Source organism: Chlamydotis macqueenii, chromosome 1 (genome assembly GCF_036417535.1).
Source record: "Chlamydotis macqueenii isolate bChlMac1 chromosome 1, bChlMac1.mat, whole genome shotgun sequence".
NCBI classification, from domain to species: Eukaryota; Metazoa; Chordata; class Aves; order Otidiformes; family Otididae; genus Chlamydotis; species Chlamydotis macqueenii.
This window is the reverse complement of record NC_141556.1, coordinates 198,351,450-198,372,255: the sequence shown is the minus strand read 5'-3', so window position 1 is coordinate 198,372,255 and position 20,806 is coordinate 198,351,450. Positions and strand designations below refer to the sequence as shown.

Below are 20,806 nucleotides of genomic sequence, written 5' to 3'. Positions count from 1 at the left end.
AGCCTGGCCAGAAAGACTAGACCAGTATTCTTTCACATTTTTGAAGTCCGATAACAAGCTGTTCCCACAATCCAAATATTTTTGTTATTGTCCCACTTTGTAAGATAGAAAAGGATTAACAATTTCCTGTTTCTTTCCTGTAAGCAGCCAGGGAAACTACTGCACAAATTAACATTCAGATGTACAGAGTAATGCAAGTTTCTATGAAAAATATAAAGGGAGTTTTCTAAGTTTGATAAACTTGAAGTTAGTTCAGTGACACCAATGAGCCTCTTCAGACATTGTGATTCTGTATCTTACTGAGGCAATAAGAGGGAAAAAAGGGACATGTGAAAGCTTTAAAAGGAGTTGTTCAGATGAAAAACTGCCCTGGTAACAAAAAAAAAAAAAACAACCCATGAAGTAGCACGCAGCTCGTTGTCTAAGTAGTTGTTTACAGATAAACTGGAGGTGCATTAGCCAACAAAGCAAAAATATGCTAATACCGAGTTGGAATGATAGAACATCAGCTGTATTAAAAAAAAAAAATTAAGCATCTGGTGACTACCAGTTTCTTCAAGGAAAAACTCTTACCGTATCAAAATAAGGAGAAAAATCTTCCTAGAAAACCTAGATAAATTTATTTCCAATCCTTCAGGATCCAAACTGTGGCAAAGACCAAGCAGTTAGACATGACAGTTGAGTGCTTCTGAACAAGAGTCTTACCATTGGTCCATTTTGACATACAGGAATTGGCTATTAATCCTGGTAATTTAAAGCATAACTAGTGTGTACATCATGCCAATTCACTGCTCTGCTTGAGAAACCAAACCTAATCATAAATTGCCAACTGTTTGACAGGAGTCAGACCCACTAAACTGAAAATGAAGAATCTTTTGAACATGGTGCGTGTCAGTCTGGACAGAATCATATGTCAGTTGAATCTGTTATTTTGAAGAAGAAATGTAGTTTTTTTGTGGAATGAATCTTTCAAAATACATGTTTAGTTATTTCTCCTCAGAATTTAGAATTTCTATCTGATGCCATGAAAAAACAGACACTGTTTTCGTTTTTTGTTTGTAAGCTTGTTGTAGCAAGGGAGTATGAATACCATGCTGACAGCTGATAGTTACCATTATAGTCATTTGGTCTGTTGTTCAACAAATCTTGAAGAATAACTTTTTTTTTCCAGTTTTCTTGGCCAGTGCTTTTTCCTTCCCCTGACTCGTTAATACTTTCTGGTACCCAAATGTAATTCATTCAGAGATTTTCGATTATTAATCTGATCAAATTATTAAAGAGGAAGTAGCCATCTCTTTGGGCGTTGACTGTGCAGTGGTGACCAATTGGACCCTGCCTGTGGGACGCTATATCTACATTTGCAAGTAGCGCAGGACATGGGAATGGACCTGGAGAGCAAAATGTCATGGTGCATTAGGAACTGAGAGTCGGATATTGCCACTGTATGTCTTTTCAAAGTTGAGCATGTGGGAAATGACTTACAAAGAAGGAGTTGGTTTTCCTTCTGTAAAGTCTTTGGTAGCAGTGGAAAGTAAGTGTTGTTCATTTCTATTTGTTGGAAGACATGAAATGCCCAGATACTTCTCTTTTTTAACGTAGCTTTTCCTTTCTTTAGGGGAGGTTTCTAGTTCTGCATCTTACTGTAGTATAGTAGTAATCAAGACTTTGCTTATCCTTTCCCTCTTTCTTGCTTCTTGTAATTTATAAATTAAATGTATCCAGAAAAATAAAAAAAAATATTAACCAAATGATCAGAATGCAACCTGTAGCCATGTGGGTTTTTTTTTTTAATCCAGAAGCGAAGCATGGAAAGTTGAAGATGTCCCTGCTCCTTGCAGGGAGGTTGGACTAGATGACCTTTAAAGGTCCCTTCCAACCCGAATTATTCTATGGTTCTATTTCCATGGCTTTAAAATAACTTTATATGGCTCAAGCGTAAGTGAAGAGGTCTATTATGGAGCTTTGTGCAATTACATTGGATCATCTCTGAATTCTATAAGAAGTAGAATCCACAAATTACTAATGCAAAGATCATTTGATAAAGATAATTATAAACTACTGCAATGTAGGGGAAATACATTTTGTGACAAACTATTAATTTGATTTCGGAAATGCTGTCCAAGGAAGTTTTTTGCTATTTTACTGAGTACAAAATACACCTTTTATTTTGTAAGTGCATAGGTTATGACAAAAGTTCATTATATTCTTCCTTTTGAAATATGCATCCCAGAGCCAGAAACCCATAATTATAGAAGTTTGGATAAAGTATCTCGACGAGCCATGCTTGCTGTTGTTGATTACTTAAGAAGACAAAAGAGGTGAATTATAACTTTCCAAAATGTTGCTTTAATTTAATAATGACTATTCTAAGATCTGTTGGTGCTCTAGATCAAGGAAGAAGGATGTGATAGAGAACATGTCAGTTAAAAGAATGAAGATATAGTAGTCACCTTGCATTTGTTACAGAAATGATATGGCTGGCCTTAAAGGGTTCTAACTATGTTGAAGGAGTTTTTAGAAAACTTTTTGTCTGATAAACTTTTTGTGATATGGATTTTGGGGGGATTAAGGTAAAATTAGCTTTTGGAAGGCTTTATAGTTAGATTGGATTTATTTTGCTTAATGTTAAAGAGAAGGTCTGTTACAACAATATTAAAGTCTTTTTTAATCAGATCTGTTTCAGGTACAGTTTTTGATGACAGCTTCTGGCTAGATCTGAATTATCTTGAGGTTGCTATAGCAGCACAGTCTTGTGCTGCTCACTTCACAGCTTTGCTCTACGCAGAAATCTACGCAGACAAGATAAATATAGACAAACAGCAAAAAAGGTACAAGACTTGAGGAATGCAGTTTCTTGACATTTCTGGTGAAATGGATCATGTTTTGTGTGTCACAGTAAGGTTTTGTTACATGAAAAGTCAAGGAAACTTTAAAAAAATTCCTTAGGTGTGTATATTAAACAAAATATTTGTATCATTCCTTGAATGTGTTCCCAGCCTTGCTAATTTGCTAGCTGTGACACACACAAAGTAGTCTAATTTTGACTTCTAACAAAGAAGTTTTCTTAGTAGTGTGTGTTCTGGAGAAACTTCACTAAAGCTAGTGCTTCTGAATACTAAAATGTGTTGAATCTCACTTTCTAAATTGAACACTTTTCAGATTCTATTTCTCATTATTAATAGTGTGCTCATGGTTAAATTATGGCCAGAAGTGAATCAAGGAGAGAAACCACAGAATGATGACGAGAATTGTGTGGGTAGAGCTGAATTATCCTTGTAGAAGTTTTCTTCTATAATGGACAATTATCTTTGTCTTCTGGTCTAGCAAGTTGAAAATATGGAACTAGGTTACTAGCTTCATTTTGGTGACATAATTCTAAGGCAATGAACGTATAACAAAAGTATGGTTGTAAGCATATTATGTAGTTGCTTTTATTCTTTCCCAGAAGACAGCGTTCCTGCTTCAGGCATTCACAAAAGCAATTTGATTTAATAAAAGATTAGACATTACAGAGTGGGGTTTTTTTTTTCTCTGAAAAACCGCCTTGATGTTGAAATCCCTTGATGTTGATATTCTCAGTTCAGCTGATCACTTTTATCATTCTGGTGGAGAGCCATTTTGAATAACCTGAGGATGTGACAGGCCTGATCTTATATTTGGTGTTTGTCCCCCTTACATCTGAAGTATTTTTTCATAATTTCTTTAGTTCTTTGTATGAAATTTCATTTAACTTTACTAGTTGAAACATTTCTTTTAGGTCGTCTTTTAAAGCAGCTAAGAGTTTGACATTTGAAGAGGAAAGTCAAAGAACAACTATTACTATTTTGAATGAAAAAAGTAAAGAAGAAACTGGCATAGGTTTACAGGTATATGTGTCTGCTTCAAAATCTGAAAGCAAACCTTCTTACATAATTAGAATTAACAGTAGGTTTCATCTGAGCTGAAGGCAGATCTAGTTCAACTTCAAAAACCGTATTTCAAAGTTCTCCTCATGCTCTAATTGAAAGTGAACTCCATGGCCTTGTCGGTCAAGTTAAATTGAGTATTTGTTGACTTGAAACACTAATTAACTGGCAGATTTTAAATTGCAGCAAAGCAGACTTCGTTCCTCAAACAAACTGGCCTCATGGTTGTAACCAGCCAAGTATTTTCCAGTTTGTTTTGTCAGAGAGTTATGTTCATTAAAAATCAGCAAATGGTGTAGCAAGTTGTAATAATAAAAAACAAAGTAATATTATCTCCCTACAAATTTATTTGGTACATAAAATCTGATTTAGTAGCCTTGTCTAAGTTACTTCTTTCCATAGGTCATTATTCCAGAACTGTGCTTGCATATATTTGAAATGCATTGCTTAGCTGGTATGTCTGATGCTCATTCAGTATTACTGCCTTTTGCTTTTCAACCAGTCCACCTAAGGCCCAGCGCTGTTTTTTTAATAACTTAGCAGAGAATTTAGGTAGTCATGAAGGGTTTTGCTAGACTACAACACTTTTCTTCCTGAGATGATGAGCAGGCTCAGGTACTGCATAAAGGAAAATTAAACAGTGATAACAACATGTTACGTGGAAGGTCTTGTATTTATAAACTTACATGATATGTATAAAACTCACTTGAACTGGTTCCAAAAGAGGTAATTCACTGTTTTATGGCAAATATTCTAGGACCTTCTCATGGACATATATAGAAGCATTGGAGAACCTGACAGTCTCTATGGCTGCGGTGGAGGAAGAATGTTACAGCCATTAGCACGGTATAATTTATTAATGTTCTTATGTTATTTAAAGTAATTGCTTTCATTTGTTAGTAAGTAACTTAAATTGAAAACTTTTGGTTAACTTACAACAGGATAAGAACATATGAGCATGAAGCAGTATGGGAGAAAGCCCTTGTAACATATGACCTTGAAGCAAGCCTCTCTCCATCTACTCGCCAAGCAGGAATAATAGAGGTAATTTTATTTTATAATAGGAAATGAATGTAGGGATTGATATCCATTGTACTGAGACTCATTTGTAGGAAATGCAAAATTGGTTTAGAACTAAAAGGGATCTCTGTGGTCATCAAGTCCAGCCCACTGTCGTAGGCATCCAAATTGTATAATATAAGACAACTCAATATTTGTCCTGAAAACATTAAGGCTTCTAGTCCTCTTATCACTCACCCGTAATCCCTATGTTGGGTAATAAATTTCATTAGATATTTCAAAATTATTTAATTTTATACAGAATTTGACCAGCTCCTGAAATGACAGGATCTAAAAAGTGATGTGATTGGTTATTTTTGCCATCTCATTCTTTAAACCTCTACATTATGGCAACTATCCTATTGAAACTGTGATATTTCTGATAAAATAAATAAATAGAATTTATGTTGTCTTATTTTTATCTCTTAAAAATAAAGAGATCTTGCTTTTTTAGCCTAAAAAAATCTTTACACCGATCCTGTAATACCATAGCACAAGTATATCTGTGTTTTCTCTCATTTCATTTTCCTGTGGTACTTTTCCTTCCCCAAATTATTTAGTATCATTGTTAAAGTTCCATTGTGTTTCTGTTTCATAGTGCCTGCCCATATAATCTAGATAAGTGGTCAGCATTATAAAGTCATTATGGTTTTCAATCAGATAAGAGTTCAGGAGTTGTAGGAAACTTTTTCAAATCCCCACCAGGAAAAGCAGTTCATTAGGAAGTAAAACCAGGTTTGGCTTACTACCCAGAAATGATGGAATGGAGGAATGTGAGCAGATAGTTCATTTGAAACACAACATGGAAATTTATTTCAAAGAATGCCAGCCACAGTAGTAATGAAACAGTTTTTCTGGGGTTGAAGGTATCAGTAGTGTGATTAGTAGTCTTATTTAAAAGTTTTCATCTTATATAGTGCTCAGTTTAGAAATACTTATGGTTCTGCCTTACCCGCAAAGGCTTCTTTGTTTCCAAGGGTAAAACAAAGCCTTTTAAAAAAAAACGTTCAGTTTATTAAAGGAGAAAAACCAACTTTCACTAATTTTGTTAATTCCAGGCTTTGCAGAATTTTGGGCTTTGCCAGACTCTTTCTGTGTATTTGAAAGGACTGGAACATGAAAACACTGAGTGGTGTGCGGAGCTACAGGAAATGCGCTACCAGGCAGCATGGAGGAATATGCAGTGGGGCCACATCTCTTCTGTCAAGTAAACCGACTTACTTTTTTGCTAGTTCTTTTAAATGAAAGGGAATGTTTCCAATTCCAAGCAAAAAGACAATGTTAGAATGTAATTTCTGTGAAGCAGATCACCTGATTTATCTTAATCATTGAACTGAAAAGCAGTCTTTTTCACTTAGACCTGTCTGTTTTGTATGCAGATCACTTTTCATTTTCTTGGTAAATTGTTGATGCTTATTTTTTATATAAACTGAAATTTTCTGGTTTTGACTCAGATAGTAGATGTATCTTGAGTACATAGATAGACCTTAATTTTTAATTTATAAGAAAATGAGGAAGATATTACTCGGTAAGTCACAAGAGGTTATCAAGACTGGAATATGCAACACCAGTGTTGATTCATGGTTACTCCCTCATAAGGAGTAATCTCCTCCCTTGTGTAATTTTGGATGCCTGGCATTATTTATTAGGATATAGTGTGAACTCCGTCTATTCCTAGTACAGCTACATGATCGCAAATTTTAGGAGGAATACAAAACAGGTTCAGTACATCTTGGCAAAAGCAGAAGTTACATGATGAGGTCTTCAGTAACTCCTTCTTCATGAACTTTTAGTAGTCAGGAGCATGGAGGATTTTTCTCCTGAGACTCTTACAGAGAGATGGATGTGGGGAACATACTCTTGGTGTTCATTCTCTTCTCCTGCACTGTCTTAAGATGGTTGTTTAGAAGCATCTGGAAGACTTGACAGACATATCCTGTTGAAGGGCATATGTCATGCCACAGTCAGAACAAACTTTATATAGGTGGTCTCTCTTTGTCCCTGGGTTAGCGTCTGTATAAACCTCTGTTGTGGTTATAAACCTCTTACGCAAACCGAATATTCAGCTTTAATGCAGGAGCAGAAAAACAACATGTAAGATGAGAGAATGAGATGGCAGGAAAGAGGAGGATCAGGGAAAAGAAAAAAGAAAAGTGAAACGGACAAAAAGGAGAAAATTAAAGTGAACGCTGAGTTTTTCCACCCTTCCAATTTTCTTTATTTTTTTTCCTTTTTAAAAATATTTCTGAAGTTAAATGTAAAAAATTGTTGATTCTGAACTGAAGTTGCATACGTTCTGTAATATATCTCTTTCAGCATAATACTGTGAGAAATGTGTTATGATTAAATTTTTATTGTGCATTTGGTTTTGTGTCATATATTGTTGATACAATCTTGAACATATTCTCCATATTCCAAACATTTTCACAATTACTTTTTTCTTTGTTTTAAAAGAACAGCTTGACTTTATAAAATACTAAATTAATTAAAAATGTAGAGTTGTGTTATTATTTTTTATCATGCAAAACAACAATCCATCCAACTGCAGAAAATGTACTACTAAAATATTTGTCATAAAAATAAAATTTACTGATTTGTAGAGAAATACAATTTTCCTTTTATGTTACTTTTATTTTTAAGAGATGAGACAGGAAGACCAGGGTACCATGAATCATTGTATGATGCTCTTCAGTCTTTACGAGATAAGGAATTCTCTGCTTTCTATGACAGTCTTAAAGATGCCAGGTAACTGTATGCAAGTATTCGGCTTTTTAGAGAGAGAGAGATGGAGTGTGTGTGTGTTTGTAGTCACAAGTTATGTATAAAAGACTATTATAGGGTTTTCCAGGCCTCAAGAAAGACTTCATGCATAGAATAAAATCGGTACTTCTGGACTGCATCTTCATTTCTAAGTTTTTTATCTTAAATTTATCTTTTGTGCATATACAGTTTGTGTGCTTATTGAAGATACATTTCCTCTAGTACATCCCTTACTTTGCAGTCTTCTTAAGTGGATTTGAATGCAGACTACTCTTCTTTAGCTGAACTGTCACACAGGCCTTGGAGCTTATATATGCTTACCATGTTTTCATTTACTTGACAGATTTAATTTTTTGAACTTTGATGGTAATACAGAATAATTCTGAACTGAATAGTTTTGCTGTTTAAATTCTTTTAACTGTATAGAAATGATGTTATGATTATTTAGAATTATTGTGGATATTAAAAAAATAATTTACTATTTCTCTGTTGAATCCATAGAGTGAATGAAGTAGAAGAGCTGTGCAAAGGCAGTCTTGAGTCTGTTTATTCATTATATCCAACTCTGTGCAGACTACAGCTGATTGGAGAGTTGGAAAATATAGGTCTGCTATTCTCCAGGTATTTTTTGAGCTTGTTTCTTACTCCTTTCTCAGTTTTCATGATTTCTGGTAATCAAGTCTAGCACAAAAATAAAATGACCTCAACAAATTTTATTTTCAAACTTAATCTTAAAAGTTATATAGATTTTAGCTTTACTATGTGAAGATAAATCTAGTTTCTGTGTATTTCCAGACTGGATTTATTCATGGTCTAGTTTTAATTATTTGATGTTATGCCAACATTGTATTTCAAGTAATTGTTTTCTTTCCTTTGTTTTGAGTTCCCTGGTACACTCACGATAGCTGTCATATCTCCTAGCCTTTGGTTTGCTAATTAACTGAGTCATCCTCTTGTAATTTCCTTTCTAAAAATGTTTCCCATTTCCTTGATGAATCCCATAAATCTGTTGAAAGTTTCAGTTTGAATCACTTTCTTCATGGACTAGTATTATGATCAGTATTCTACCTGAATTCTTAACATTGCTTTTTAGTCATGGGAAGGTATTTATCTCTGTAGTGCTATTAAAATTGAATTTTTTCTGCTATAAGTTGTATCAATTTGGTAGCTTGTAGTCATCCTACAGTCATTTACTATGTCTAAATAATAGATATAATGACACCCTACACAGCTACAATATCACAGTTTGGAATTTATTCTTACGTCGATCCATATACGACCTATATAACAAAACAGGAATCTTGGTCTCTAATCTTTTAAGTAACCCTCTGTTTGAATGTGATTCCCTTTCTGGTGGACCTTTATCACAGCAGTTCTTGATGCTTAATCAATAAAATTTACAGTGGACTTGTTCACCTTATTAATGTTGATCTCTTGATCTTCATATTTGTTAAAACTGGAAGCTTGCCAGTTTATTCTGCATATTAATTATTGTAGGGTTTTATGGACTGTTTCTTGATTTTGAACTATAGATTGTGAACTATTTCAGTAGTTTACTTTTGTTACTCATCTTACATTTCACTAATATTTAGTGAGAATTAATAACAGGTCTTTTTTCTTTTGGTAACAATTGCAGATCTGTTACTACTCAGCAACTGAATGATATGTATTTGAAATGGCAGAGACAGTCCCAGCTTCTCAAGGACAGTGACTTCCGTTTCCAGGAACCTATCATGGCTCTGCGCACTGTAGTTTTGGAGATCTTGCTTGAAAAGGAGAATGAAAATACCAAAAGAGAATGTATTAAAGACATCCTGACCAAACATCTAGTGGAGCTCTCTAGATTGGCAAGAACTGCTAAAAATACACAGGTAACAAATTCTAGGAAAGATCAGTGATGGATATTTAGTTTTTTAATTTATAAAATAACTCAGTATTAATTAATAATAATTAATTATTATTTTTAGTTTATAAAGTAGCTCAGTATAAAATCACTCAGTATTAATTTTAACAGTATTAACAATTAACTGTATTCTAAGTTTATTCAACGAATCAATTAGTTGGAGACTTAAACTATGTAGGACTTATCCATAAACTGTATTTATGGACATATTTTCTGAATTTTTTTCATAAGTTTAAGCTACTCTGAGGTAAATAATATAATGATATTTTTAGTGAAGAGTGCTCTTACAGCTCTGTTACTTTATTTTGGTGCAGTTCTATATATCCAGCTTTCACTTGCATCATACTGTTGTGGTGTTCCAGAGTAAAGCTGCAGAAGGAATTCCATTGCATCTGTATATTTTGTGCTGTCTTCAAGGTTTTATACTCTCGAAGCACCGTTGCACTGTGCTGAATCTCTCTCTGTGAATGACTTAATGGGATTTGCAGTATCAATGACTTCTGCAGCTGCTAATTTGAGGTCCAGAGTCAGACTTGGCTTGTTCTAGGTAGTGCCTCTCCTCCAAGAACCTCTGCAGAAAATAGTTTCAGCTAAATATATAACCTGGAAAGATCTTCAGCACTTCACATATGTGGGACCATATTAAACCTTGATTTCAGGAAGCATCTAACTCTTTTTTGTGTATAATGATGAAATCAGTAGAACAGTTGTCTTTTGATTTAATAAATTTGCAGAGTTTACTCAGTGCCTCCAGAATTGTTTGGGAAGATTACTTCTTCAGAATTTTTTTCTCTCCTACCTGCCCAGCCACTGTCACTGTCATGATGAGTCCTGTAAAAGCCTCAACAGAAGTTAATTTTTTTTCACTTTGATTTTTACTTACAGAAGATTAAAATTTGGGCACCGTATTTTGAGAGAATTAGAAGGTTCTGAAAGATTGAGCTAGTGTGTTTCTGAAAACACTATCGTTCTAGCCTCTTCAGTGTTGTAGATCATGTGGAGCCTTTGGGACGTACTTCTGGGCCTTATCAGTCTTTCAAACCATGGGACGATAACAGTTTTATTTTGGCCCGGCAGTAGTTAACAACACTAAGTGTGTGAATGTAGGAAAGTTTTTGAGGAAGGATTCTTTGCAACTAACTGCTTTTCCTCCTCTTTGGTGCCACTGTCATCTGTTAGGAAAAGGAAGAGAGTGCCATACAGAATCATTACACTGACCACCAGTTGAAGTACTCAAACTTACATTGTAATTTACAGGCATTCTTACATTTTAATTATTTACCTTGCTTATTTAAAAATTTAATTGATTTGGTTATTGGTTGGACAACTTGTGAAAATACACTTTCGTCTCCGTCTTTGACGTTGTTAAAAAGATAGTTTGCTCTTTGTCCTATCATAGTGGTATTAGATTACTAAATAACGAGGATGTTACTTCACCAGTGATACAAGTGAAGAGGTAGACATGCAAAAGAATTAGTGGATGGTGGTGCCATTTTTCTTATTATTTTTCTGCAGTCTCTTAGGATGTGATAATTACTAAGCTAGAATTATGAGTCCATATATAATATATATGGTAAATATTGATACTTTGTTTTGGAGTTTGAAGTTTAATTCCGTAGTCTATTTTTGTTGTAAATCAGAATTTTCTGCAAGTGTACAGAAAAATAACTTAATCTCTTTATGGTAAATAAATTCATAGCATTGGATAGGCAGAATATGCTGCCCAAGTAGAGTGTGAAGATGGAGTTTGAAAGCAAAACTTGCAGTGAGATACATCTTTAACTTAAATAATTGTTTGTAATGGTTTTTTTCAATTTCAGCTTCCAGAAAGGGCTATGTTTCAGATCAAACAATACAATCCAACAGGATATGAAGTTTCTGAATGGCAACTAGAAGAAGCTCAGGTTTTCTGGGCTAAAAAGGAAGAGAGTCTTGCACTGAACATTCTTAAAAGGATGATAAAAAAATTAGATGCAGATTGGTTTCAGGTATGTGTTGTATAATGTATAAACTTAGGGGAATTAAAATACTTAAGATTCTATTTCCGCTTTCTGAAGTTTTCTCTTGGAAGAAAATTAAGACTGCAGTATTACGGAATCTATTTTGTACTCTCAAAATGTCTGAAAGAAAAAAAAATCTGTATTAGCAAATCTTTTCAGGGATGTTCAAAGCGAGTCTGTAAGAGTAGCAAATGTTAGAATTCATTATTCATTATTTTGCCTCCAGTGCTACCAGTGTGAAATATATAGCTTTTTAAAATCAGAGATTATTTTCCTTGATAAAAAATAGCTTGTTTTAAACAAAACTGTTACATAGAGATGTATCATCTTGTTCTGTGCCAATAGTTAAAGAAACTAATGGCCAAGCAGAATTGTTTAGGCATAGAATCATAGAATCATTTAGATTTGAAAAGACCTTTAAGAACATAACATCCATCTGTACACCTAACACTGCCAAGTCCACCACTAAACCATGTCCCTAAGCACCGCGTTTACACATCTTTTAAATACCTCCAGGGGTGGTGGCTCCACCACTTCCGTGAGCAGCTTGTTCCAATGCTTGACAATCCTTTTGGTGAAGAATTTTTTCCTAACATCCAGTCTAAACCTCCCTTGGCGCAACTTGAGGCCATTTCCTCTCATCCTATTGCTTGTTACTTGGGAGAAGAGACCAGCACTTACCTCACTACAGCCTCCTTTCAGGTAGCTGTAGAGAGCAATGAGGTCTCCCCTCAGCCTTCTCTTCCCCAAATTAAACAACCCCAGTTCCCTCAGCCGCTCCTCATAAGACTTGTGCTCCAGACCCTTCACCAGCTTCGTTGCCCTTCTCTGGACACGCTCCACCACCTCAATGTCTTTCTTGTACTGAGGGGCCCAAAACTGAACACAGTATTTGAGATGAGGCCTCATCAGTGCCGAGTACAGAGGGATGGTCACTTCCCTCCTCCTGCTGGCCACACTATTTCTGATACAAGCCAGGATGCTGGGAACTCTAATAATGTACATGTTTTTGTTAGAAGAAGAGGAATAATAGAGATTTTATCTCTGGTCCTTATTGTGTTAGAAAAAGACTAATATAGGGAGACACTGATAATATATTTTATGCTAAAGAATCATCTCTTTGTGGGAGGCGTTTCCGTGATGTCTGTAGGGAATCTTTGTGCAGAGGTGGGAGTATGAAGCTGTATCATAGTGTACAGAAGTTCCAGGCAAGAGTTTGACTGATAAACATTCACTACTGTACCTCAGACTACTTTGTCCCTTGAACTAGTCCGTTATCAAGGAGCATAGATATGATTTGGGGTGCTATTTCACATCTTTGAATCCTCCTTCATTTACAAGCACACTGAGCTGAGTTTTATGTTGTACTTTGTTTTATATTGCCTGTGCGAATCTCATGAAGTTCAACCAGGCCAAGTGCAAGGTCCTGCACCTGGGTCAGGGCAATCCCAAGCACAAATACAGGCTGGGCGGAGAATGAATCGTGAGCAGCCCTGAGAAGAAGGACTTGGGAGTGATGTTAGATGAGAAGTTCAACATGAGCTGACAATGTGCACTTGCTGCCCAGAAAGCCAACCACATTCTGGGCTGCATCAAGAGGAGCGTGGCCAGCAGGTCGAGGGAGGTGATGCTCCCCCTCTACTCTGCTCTGGTGAGACCCCACCTGGAGTAGTGCATCCAGTTCTGGAGCCCCCAACATCAGAAGGACATGGACCTGTTGGAGTGGGTCCAGAAGAGGGCTACAAAGATTATCAGAGGGCTGAAGCACCTCTTCTATGAGCATAGGCTGAGAGAGTTGGGGCTGTTCAGCCTGGAGAAGAGAAGGAAGGGAATGTTTTCTATTCCCTCCAGCAGAAGGCCACCACAATGATTAGAGGGTTGGAGAACTTGGCAAAGAAATAAAGGTTGGAGGGGTTCGTGTTTTTCAGCCTTAAGTGAAGCCACCTTTAATGAAAGCTTAGGGAGATCTAGTCACAGTCTTTCAATACCTGAAATGTAGTTATAGTGAAGACGGAGGTAACTCTGCTGACAGAGATGCACAGTGAACACGCAAGAGGCAATGGCACAAGTTGTTTCAAGGGAAATGCCATCTGGATACAGGAAGAAAATTCTTCACCACTAAACACTATGAACGGTGTGCCCAAAGAAGTGATGGAATCTGCCTTGCTGGAAATGAATAGTCAAGACTCAGTTTAGGAGAGTCCTAGAAAACTTAAATCTAAGCCCTGCTTTCAACAGGAGGTTGGGCCGCATGGTCTCCAGAGGTTCCTTCCAGCCTCAACTTCTCTGTCATTCTGTGATATCCTTTTGCAAAAGCTATTCTGGCTTTTCATCCTATTAATACATCAGTTCTCTTTGTGTTGGTGTTTGGTTTTGTTTTTTTTTTTTAACTAATTGGCCACTTCTGATAAGAGTCTTACTGACCTGTGCTTCCCTGGAGCTTGTTAAAATGTTGGTGTCACATCTGCCACCTGCTACTACTCCTATATTAAGGCAGTTTTAAGCAAAAGCTTTTATACCTCATTTAGTAGGTTTTTTCATTTGTGAATTTATGTAGACCTTTCAGAAAAATACATTCTGATCCTGGTAAGTTGATAGTTTTCATTTTGCCTGTTTGTCAACAGCCTTTGCTGTTGACACTTCAATGGCAGACAGATCTTTGAATCCATCAGAAAGAAAGACTTTGCAGTGGAACTTTTCAAGCTCCACCACAGTGAACACAAATGCAAATAATTTAATTTTTTTCTGCTTTATCTTCTCAGAGTGCTTTTTGTTTTATAAATCTATTGTCTTTTTATCAAGTGGACTGTCTGATGGTTAGCTGTTCCTAATATGTTTTTAAAATGCTTTTTTATTATTTGTTTTGTTTTCAAGTTGTTTGGTTCTTTTGGACAGCTTGATGGTGGGTTCTTTTGTTTTTTATTTGGCAGGGTATTTTATGATTTTTTAAATATATTTTCTTTTTTACTTTGTCAAAACTTCATTTTGCATACTGATGTGGTAAAAAAATTTATTCATCATCCTTACCTTTGTGTTTACCTATGATGGCTTTCTTTGGATATTTTTTGGAGGGTAGTAAACATTCACTTTGAATCCATATTAAGGAATATCACACTTAAGAAAAGCTGGATAATTTGAGGCCAAACTCTCCTTACATATCAGGGCAAAATCAAGAGCTGCTGCTCCTCTTTTGATTTTCATTATTGCTCCATGAATGGAGTTGATGAGGGCCTCCAAAAATTTAGTCCTTCTCTCACCTTCCAGTGCTAGGTTTACCCTGTCCGCATAAGGAGGTTTTATGTTTTCACAGCCTATGACATCCTTCAGTATTTCACAGTCAGTGGTGCCATCTTCATCAGGTGGTCTTTAATGTGTACCCTGTACTAAAAGTGTTTTGGAAATGTCATACTACACAGTTAAAGCTGAGCTTCCAATCTGGAGACAAGTCCTTTAGAAACCTGCTCCATCGTCTTCTCAGAGCACTTTTAACCAAGTTTCCATGTAGAGGTCTGTCTGAAAAATTTAATGATCACACATAGTTATTGCAATTCCTGAATGTTTCCTACAGAGTGTACTGTGGTACTTCAGACTAAGTGGGGATATTAGAACATACAATTCTGGAAACATGCTCTGAATTTAAATTTTATTACATTTTGTCATTGTTTTATTCTGCTTTTCATTGTTCAAACTGTCAAGTATTTAAAAATATGTGCTCTCCTTTAGTCTAACATAGAATGTGAATGTGATTTAAGGTTATTGATGACTGTAGATGTGGATGGTAAATGACTCTGTAGATACATTATGTGTAATAGGGCCCAGTGATTGAATTATATTCAGAGTTTAAAAGCTTTATAAATTGCCTACCTCATATGTAAAATGTATTTTTATTTGATGCCTCCCTCTTTTTTTTTTTTTTTTTTTTTTTTCCACAAAACTTGCTTTCTCAAAGGTTGAGAATGATCCTCATCTGAAATTGATGTATACAGAGTGTCTGAGGCTATGCGGAACCTGGTTAGCAGAAACATGCTTGGAAAACCCTACAGTCATCATGCAGAAGTACTTAGAAAAGGTGCATCCGGTCTTTTAAATGTGCAGACTTTGAGATAATGCTGTGCTAACATATGTTGTTAAAAGGTCAAGTCAGTTTTACAATGCAGCCTTTATTTTTATAGATTGAAAATACGAATTCTTATAAAAATACTACAGTTTCACATACTATTGTGTAGCATTGTAATTTTATAAAATATTCAGAATAAGGTTTTACAGAATTCATAGTGAAACTTCTGTGTAATGTCCGCTTAAAAGTTCAGTGATAATGACTGCTGTCTTGTGTCCCTTTCGTATTCCACCCTCCTTCTCAGGACAGATCATTCACTTTACGTGTTTTCAGTATGAGGATTGTATTCATAACAGTCTGTTTCGAGGTGCTGGAAAGTCTTGTACTAGTGCTCACACTGTAATTTTTAAAAAACTCTTAGTGAATAGCAGAAACATTTTTATTAATACTTGCCTACTCTTTATTTCATGCTCATTTGTGAAACTCTACATAGTTGCTTTCCTCTGTTACTCGCTACATGGTTTCTTCACTCTGATGATTAAACTTACACATATTATTTCTTTCTTTTTTTGGCACTTTTGGGCCTATATTCTATTTTTTTCTCACCATCTTATGATATAAGGTCATAAAGCTATTGTCAAACTTCATGCTTAGTTACTCTAAAAGACAGATAGCTGTAGGAGACTCCTGTATGATTCTTAAAGCTGTTTTGTACAGGATTATCTTTTTGACCATTTGCACTGATACACTCCTCAAAGATTTAAGTCACTTAGAAGAAAAATACTCAGCCTGGTAGGTTTTATTTTGTATGCATATATGTTCCATCATAGGCAACATAAAGTAACCTGTTCAAGCAGGTGATGCTGCCTGAGCAGGGAGAGTGGTCAAGATGACCTCCAGAGGTCCCTTCCAACCTCAACCATGCTGTTTTTCTGTGATAATAGAGTTTAACCAAGTATTACACAGCAATATTAATCTGATCATCAATCTTTTTATTGTAACTTCCCTTTTAGGCTGTGGAAGTTGCTGCAAGCCACAGTGGAGACAGCAGTGATGAGCTGAAGAATGGAAAGATGAAGGCTTTCCTGTCTTTGGCTCGTTTCTCAGATAGTCAGTACCAGCGAATTGAGAATTACATGAAATCCTCAGAGTTTGAAAATAAGCAGGCATTACTGAAGAAGGCCAAGGAGGAGGTTGGGCTCCTAAGAGAGCGCAGAGTTCAGGCAAATAGGTGAGCACTGAAATAGAGAGCTGGTTGCAATGGAGCCATCAAAGGCTCCATCTTTACTAATTCTCTGTCCCTCTGGGCAAGTGGTACAGCATGGGTCACATCTCTGCAGCTGAGTTTTTCCTTCTCTTCACAAAATAGCAGCCAAATCTGTAGTGCTTGTTGCAAGTAGTTTCTGTATTGTGCATGAACATGGTCTAGGAGAGTGCTAGCTAGTGTGGGCCAGAATTAAACCAAGGCACATTACAGCAGTTAAACAGTATGGATGATCGTGGGCTGGAATTCACACTTATTCCCTGGATCTGTTTAGTTTATTTGACAGAGAAGACATTACAGAGTAAAAAACAAATGTTTGAGATTTTTCTCCATCACACATTTGGTGAAAGTGTAGAATTCATCTTAATACAGAACTCTTAAAGATTTAGTAAGAGTAATTGCAAGTGAGCAGAAAAATTTGACCTTCAGTAGTTGTCCTTACACAATGATCTGTACTGGATATTCACATTTGCGCCAGTACTGAGATTAAATCATAAAAAAAGAAAGAAGACACTGACTGAAAATTTACTTAGAGTCCTGGGTCTGTGCGAACATACACCAAAGAAATAGCTCCCACAATTTGGTTTCTCAGTTCTTTATTTTACTGTGCTTGTACATACAAAATGAGTTTAAAAATGTTAAATTAGTAAGCAAGAGATGTAGGGACAGCCTTGCTTGTAAGTTTATTAAGAGATAATTTGTTGTTTAAAAACCTCTGTTCACATAGATATACAGTGAAGGTTCAGCGAGAACTTGAACTGGATGAATGTGCTATACATGCCCTAACTGAGGATCGTAAACGTTTCTTGTGTAAAGCGGTGGAGAACTACATCAGCTGTTTACTAAGTGGAGAAGAATATGATATGTGGATCTTCCGACTCTGTTCCTTGTGGCTTGAAAATTCTGGAGTTGACAGAGTCAATGAAATGATGAAGGTGCCTGTCTGCTGTTGCTTTTCCTTATTACGCTTAGACATTGAATTATCCATCTTTCTTCTCCTTGTCCTCCTGTGTTTCTAGAAGATGAATTACAGTGCTGTGCAGTATGCTTTCCTATGTATCTCCTTAACTTTTCCTTCAAAACTCACTTTTTTCAGTCATCATTGCTCATCAGTTTCTCATCAGTGAGAGCTGTAACTCTTGATGCATTTTAACTGAACTTCATTTAATTTAGCATTTTAAGTTGACAAGTCTGTATGATTAGCATATCTCATGATCTTTCATTTTTGTCGCTTTGTTCTTTACATACCATAGGTACTACTCATCTTCAACAGCCTTTAGTATGTTATTCCACCTTATATAATACCTACTTCTTGGTGAAAGGATGTGCTTTTGAATTGTCTCTATAAGACAGTAGCAAGGGACCAGTAAAGTTCTCATTCTCTGGCTGGTTCTGTACTTTCTAGGATCATGCCAGAAATCTGTTAATTCTTACAGGAATCATCTGTTTTTAACAGAGATCTGTATAACTTAATTCTTCGCTTTGTGTTATAATTAACTGAAAACCCGAAAGTGTTCCTTTACTCATATTTTTAACACAGAAATGTTTCTTGTTTTAAACTAGATTATATATTTTTTTTAAATTAGGATTGTCTCTTGCCACAAAGAATCTAGAAATGAATCACTATATCTAAGCTCTGCTCTAACAGAATAGAAAATAGTATTTTTTTAAGGACTTGCAGCATTCAGGAGACATGGACCAAGATGATGTGATTCTCACTGGGTTACCATTTGATCACACAGCAATGATTACGCTCAGTTTAAAAAAAAATACAAAATCAAAATTGCTAGCCCTTACCTGGTATTTTATGTTTACAATTTATTTTGGTGTTTAGTCCAGCTTTCTAACTGAATTTTTCTCTACCACAGAAAAATGCAGAGAAGATCCCTTCATACAAGTTTTTGCCTCTGATGTACCAGCTGGCTGCTCGCATGGGAACCAAGACGATGGGTGGTTTAGGATTTCATCAAGTTCTGAATAATGTAATTTATGATTTTCATATCTAAAGATATCTTGGTTGGCTTACTGGTGCATACTTCTGGACAATATATATCTTCCTTTGTGCAGCTATAGCTGAGTTATGTAGGTGATAAAGGGGTATTAAAATTGAGTGATGCAAAATCAGTACAGTGGGGGCAGAGAGAGAAGACTGGGGACTTTTTTCCTTGCTAGTTAGTTGTTTTTCTTGTTATATAAGAATAGTCTTATGCAGATATAGGAATATACTTTGAATATATTTTAGTTATGGACATACCAACTAAGTATTACTTTTTATTTCTTAATAGGAACCTTAGAAGTTCAAAAGAATTATTAATGTTAATTAAGTAATATTTTCTTCTGTACCTTTTTCAGTAATGGGACCTTTTTGTTTTTCTTGACAGCTAATGTCTAGAATTTCACTGGATCATCCACATCATACTTTGTTTATAATATTAGCTTTGGCAAACGCTAACAAAGATGAACTCCTCACAAAACCAGATGCAATAAGAAGAAATAAGTTAATTAAAAATGCACCAAAAGAAATCTCCCAGCTTGATGTGGTGACTACAAAAATTTCTATCCTATTAATCACATTCAGTCCTTTTATTTTGTTAAAATGTGAAATAAAAATCAGGTTGAGTATTTTAGTGTAGAGCTTAGCAGCTGACTTTTGTTAAGAAAGATAGGAGGAAAAAAGGACTTTTAATAATAAAAAAGCCCTCCTTTTGTGCATACATTGCTGCTAATTATTGAAAAAAGTAATTGTGGGGTTGAACAAAAACATGGTTAACATTTCCTGCAACAAATAGCCCCAATTATTGCGAAGAATTTTGTGATGAATGTCCTTGATTCTGTAAAAGGCATTTTAGATGCAACAAAGACTTGAGTGGGTTTATTGTTAAAACTAGGTACTGAATGGAGTATTTTTTCTGCTTTGAGTGATAACATCTGTTCTATCTAAGTATTTAGCCTTGTGCAGTGTATCTTTTGTTCCTTTATATAACCTTTTTAAGTTAAAAGCCATTATGATGGGTAATCCTGAACTGTGGCTTCATGTTAATGTTGTTATTGCTTAAATTTTTTTGGAACCTGTCTTTGGAATAATCTCATATCTAGATTAATGTCCCTTCTTTCCCCCATCACTATAGGCCTGGCATCGGTGTTTGTCATTACCCTCTTAATCCCTGACACCAGTACAATTTTTCACCACATTTTTGTGTGGCTTTTTTTTTTGCCTTTCTCTCAGATTTGTAGATCTTTTGTGGTCCCACCCTTAGGATTATGCTAAACTCAGCATAGTCTCCTAGAGTTAAGCACAGAAGGGACACATGGTCCAATGTTTGCCTTTTGCATACAGACTTTTTCTTCAGTTGGGAGGAAATAACAGAAGTAGGAAGGTGATGGAAGAAGACCCAAAACTGCCTGTCTCTTTTTTTGAAGAATTTTTGCAAGTTTTTTTGCACTTTGCCTGGACAGATTTGCTCCATCACCATCCCAAATAATATTTGACTTTATTTGTTATATCAGATTAGACAACACGGAACTGTCATTCAGATTATTTCTGCTCATATCACAAAGGGCTGTCCATTATTGCAATTTGCTCTGTTTTCCTAGGGTGTATCTCACTGGCACTTATTGACTGCATGTTATCATGCATCTTTAATCTTACAAGGTATAGTTTGCAAGATCTGATATTTGTATTCCATTGGGGTTTTTTTTAGGACAGAATGGAGGCTGCTAGCAATATAATCAATATTGTAAGAAAAAGGAGAGCTCATATGGTTAGAGACGTTGAAGCACTTTGTGATGCTTACATCACGTTAGCAAATGTGGATGCTACACCATGGAAATCTCAAAGAAGTAAGTCTTGGAAAAATT

General features: G+C 35.7%; 1 protein-coding gene across 1 annotated transcript in view; it reads left to right on the top strand.

The window, feature by feature from the left end:
- The window catches only part of ATM (ATM serine/threonine kinase), a 77,672-nt gene that overhangs the window by 44,303 nt on the left and 12,563 nt on the right, over positions 1-20,806 (top strand). The window contains exons 38-53 of the mRNA XM_086739561.1: positions 2,231-2,318; positions 2,673-2,828; positions 3,758-3,866; positions 4,663-4,751; positions 4,847-4,949; positions 6,023-6,171; positions 7,605-7,709; positions 8,226-8,345; positions 9,361-9,595; positions 11,448-11,615; positions 15,577-15,696; positions 16,698-16,915; positions 17,676-17,883; positions 18,817-18,930; positions 19,330-19,488; positions 20,650-20,788. Of these exons, the coding sequence (XP_086595687.1) occupies positions 2,231-2,318; positions 2,673-2,828; positions 3,758-3,866; positions 4,663-4,751; positions 4,847-4,949; positions 6,023-6,171; positions 7,605-7,709; positions 8,226-8,345; positions 9,361-9,595; positions 11,448-11,615; positions 15,577-15,696; positions 16,698-16,915; positions 17,676-17,883; positions 18,817-18,930; positions 19,330-19,488; positions 20,650-20,788 (2,280 nt within the window). The remainder of the gene's footprint in view (positions 1-2,230; positions 2,319-2,672; positions 2,829-3,757; positions 3,867-4,662; positions 4,752-4,846; positions 4,950-6,022; positions 6,172-7,604; positions 7,710-8,225; positions 8,346-9,360; positions 9,596-11,447; positions 11,616-15,576; positions 15,697-16,697; positions 16,916-17,675; positions 17,884-18,816; positions 18,931-19,329; positions 19,489-20,649; positions 20,789-20,806) is intronic.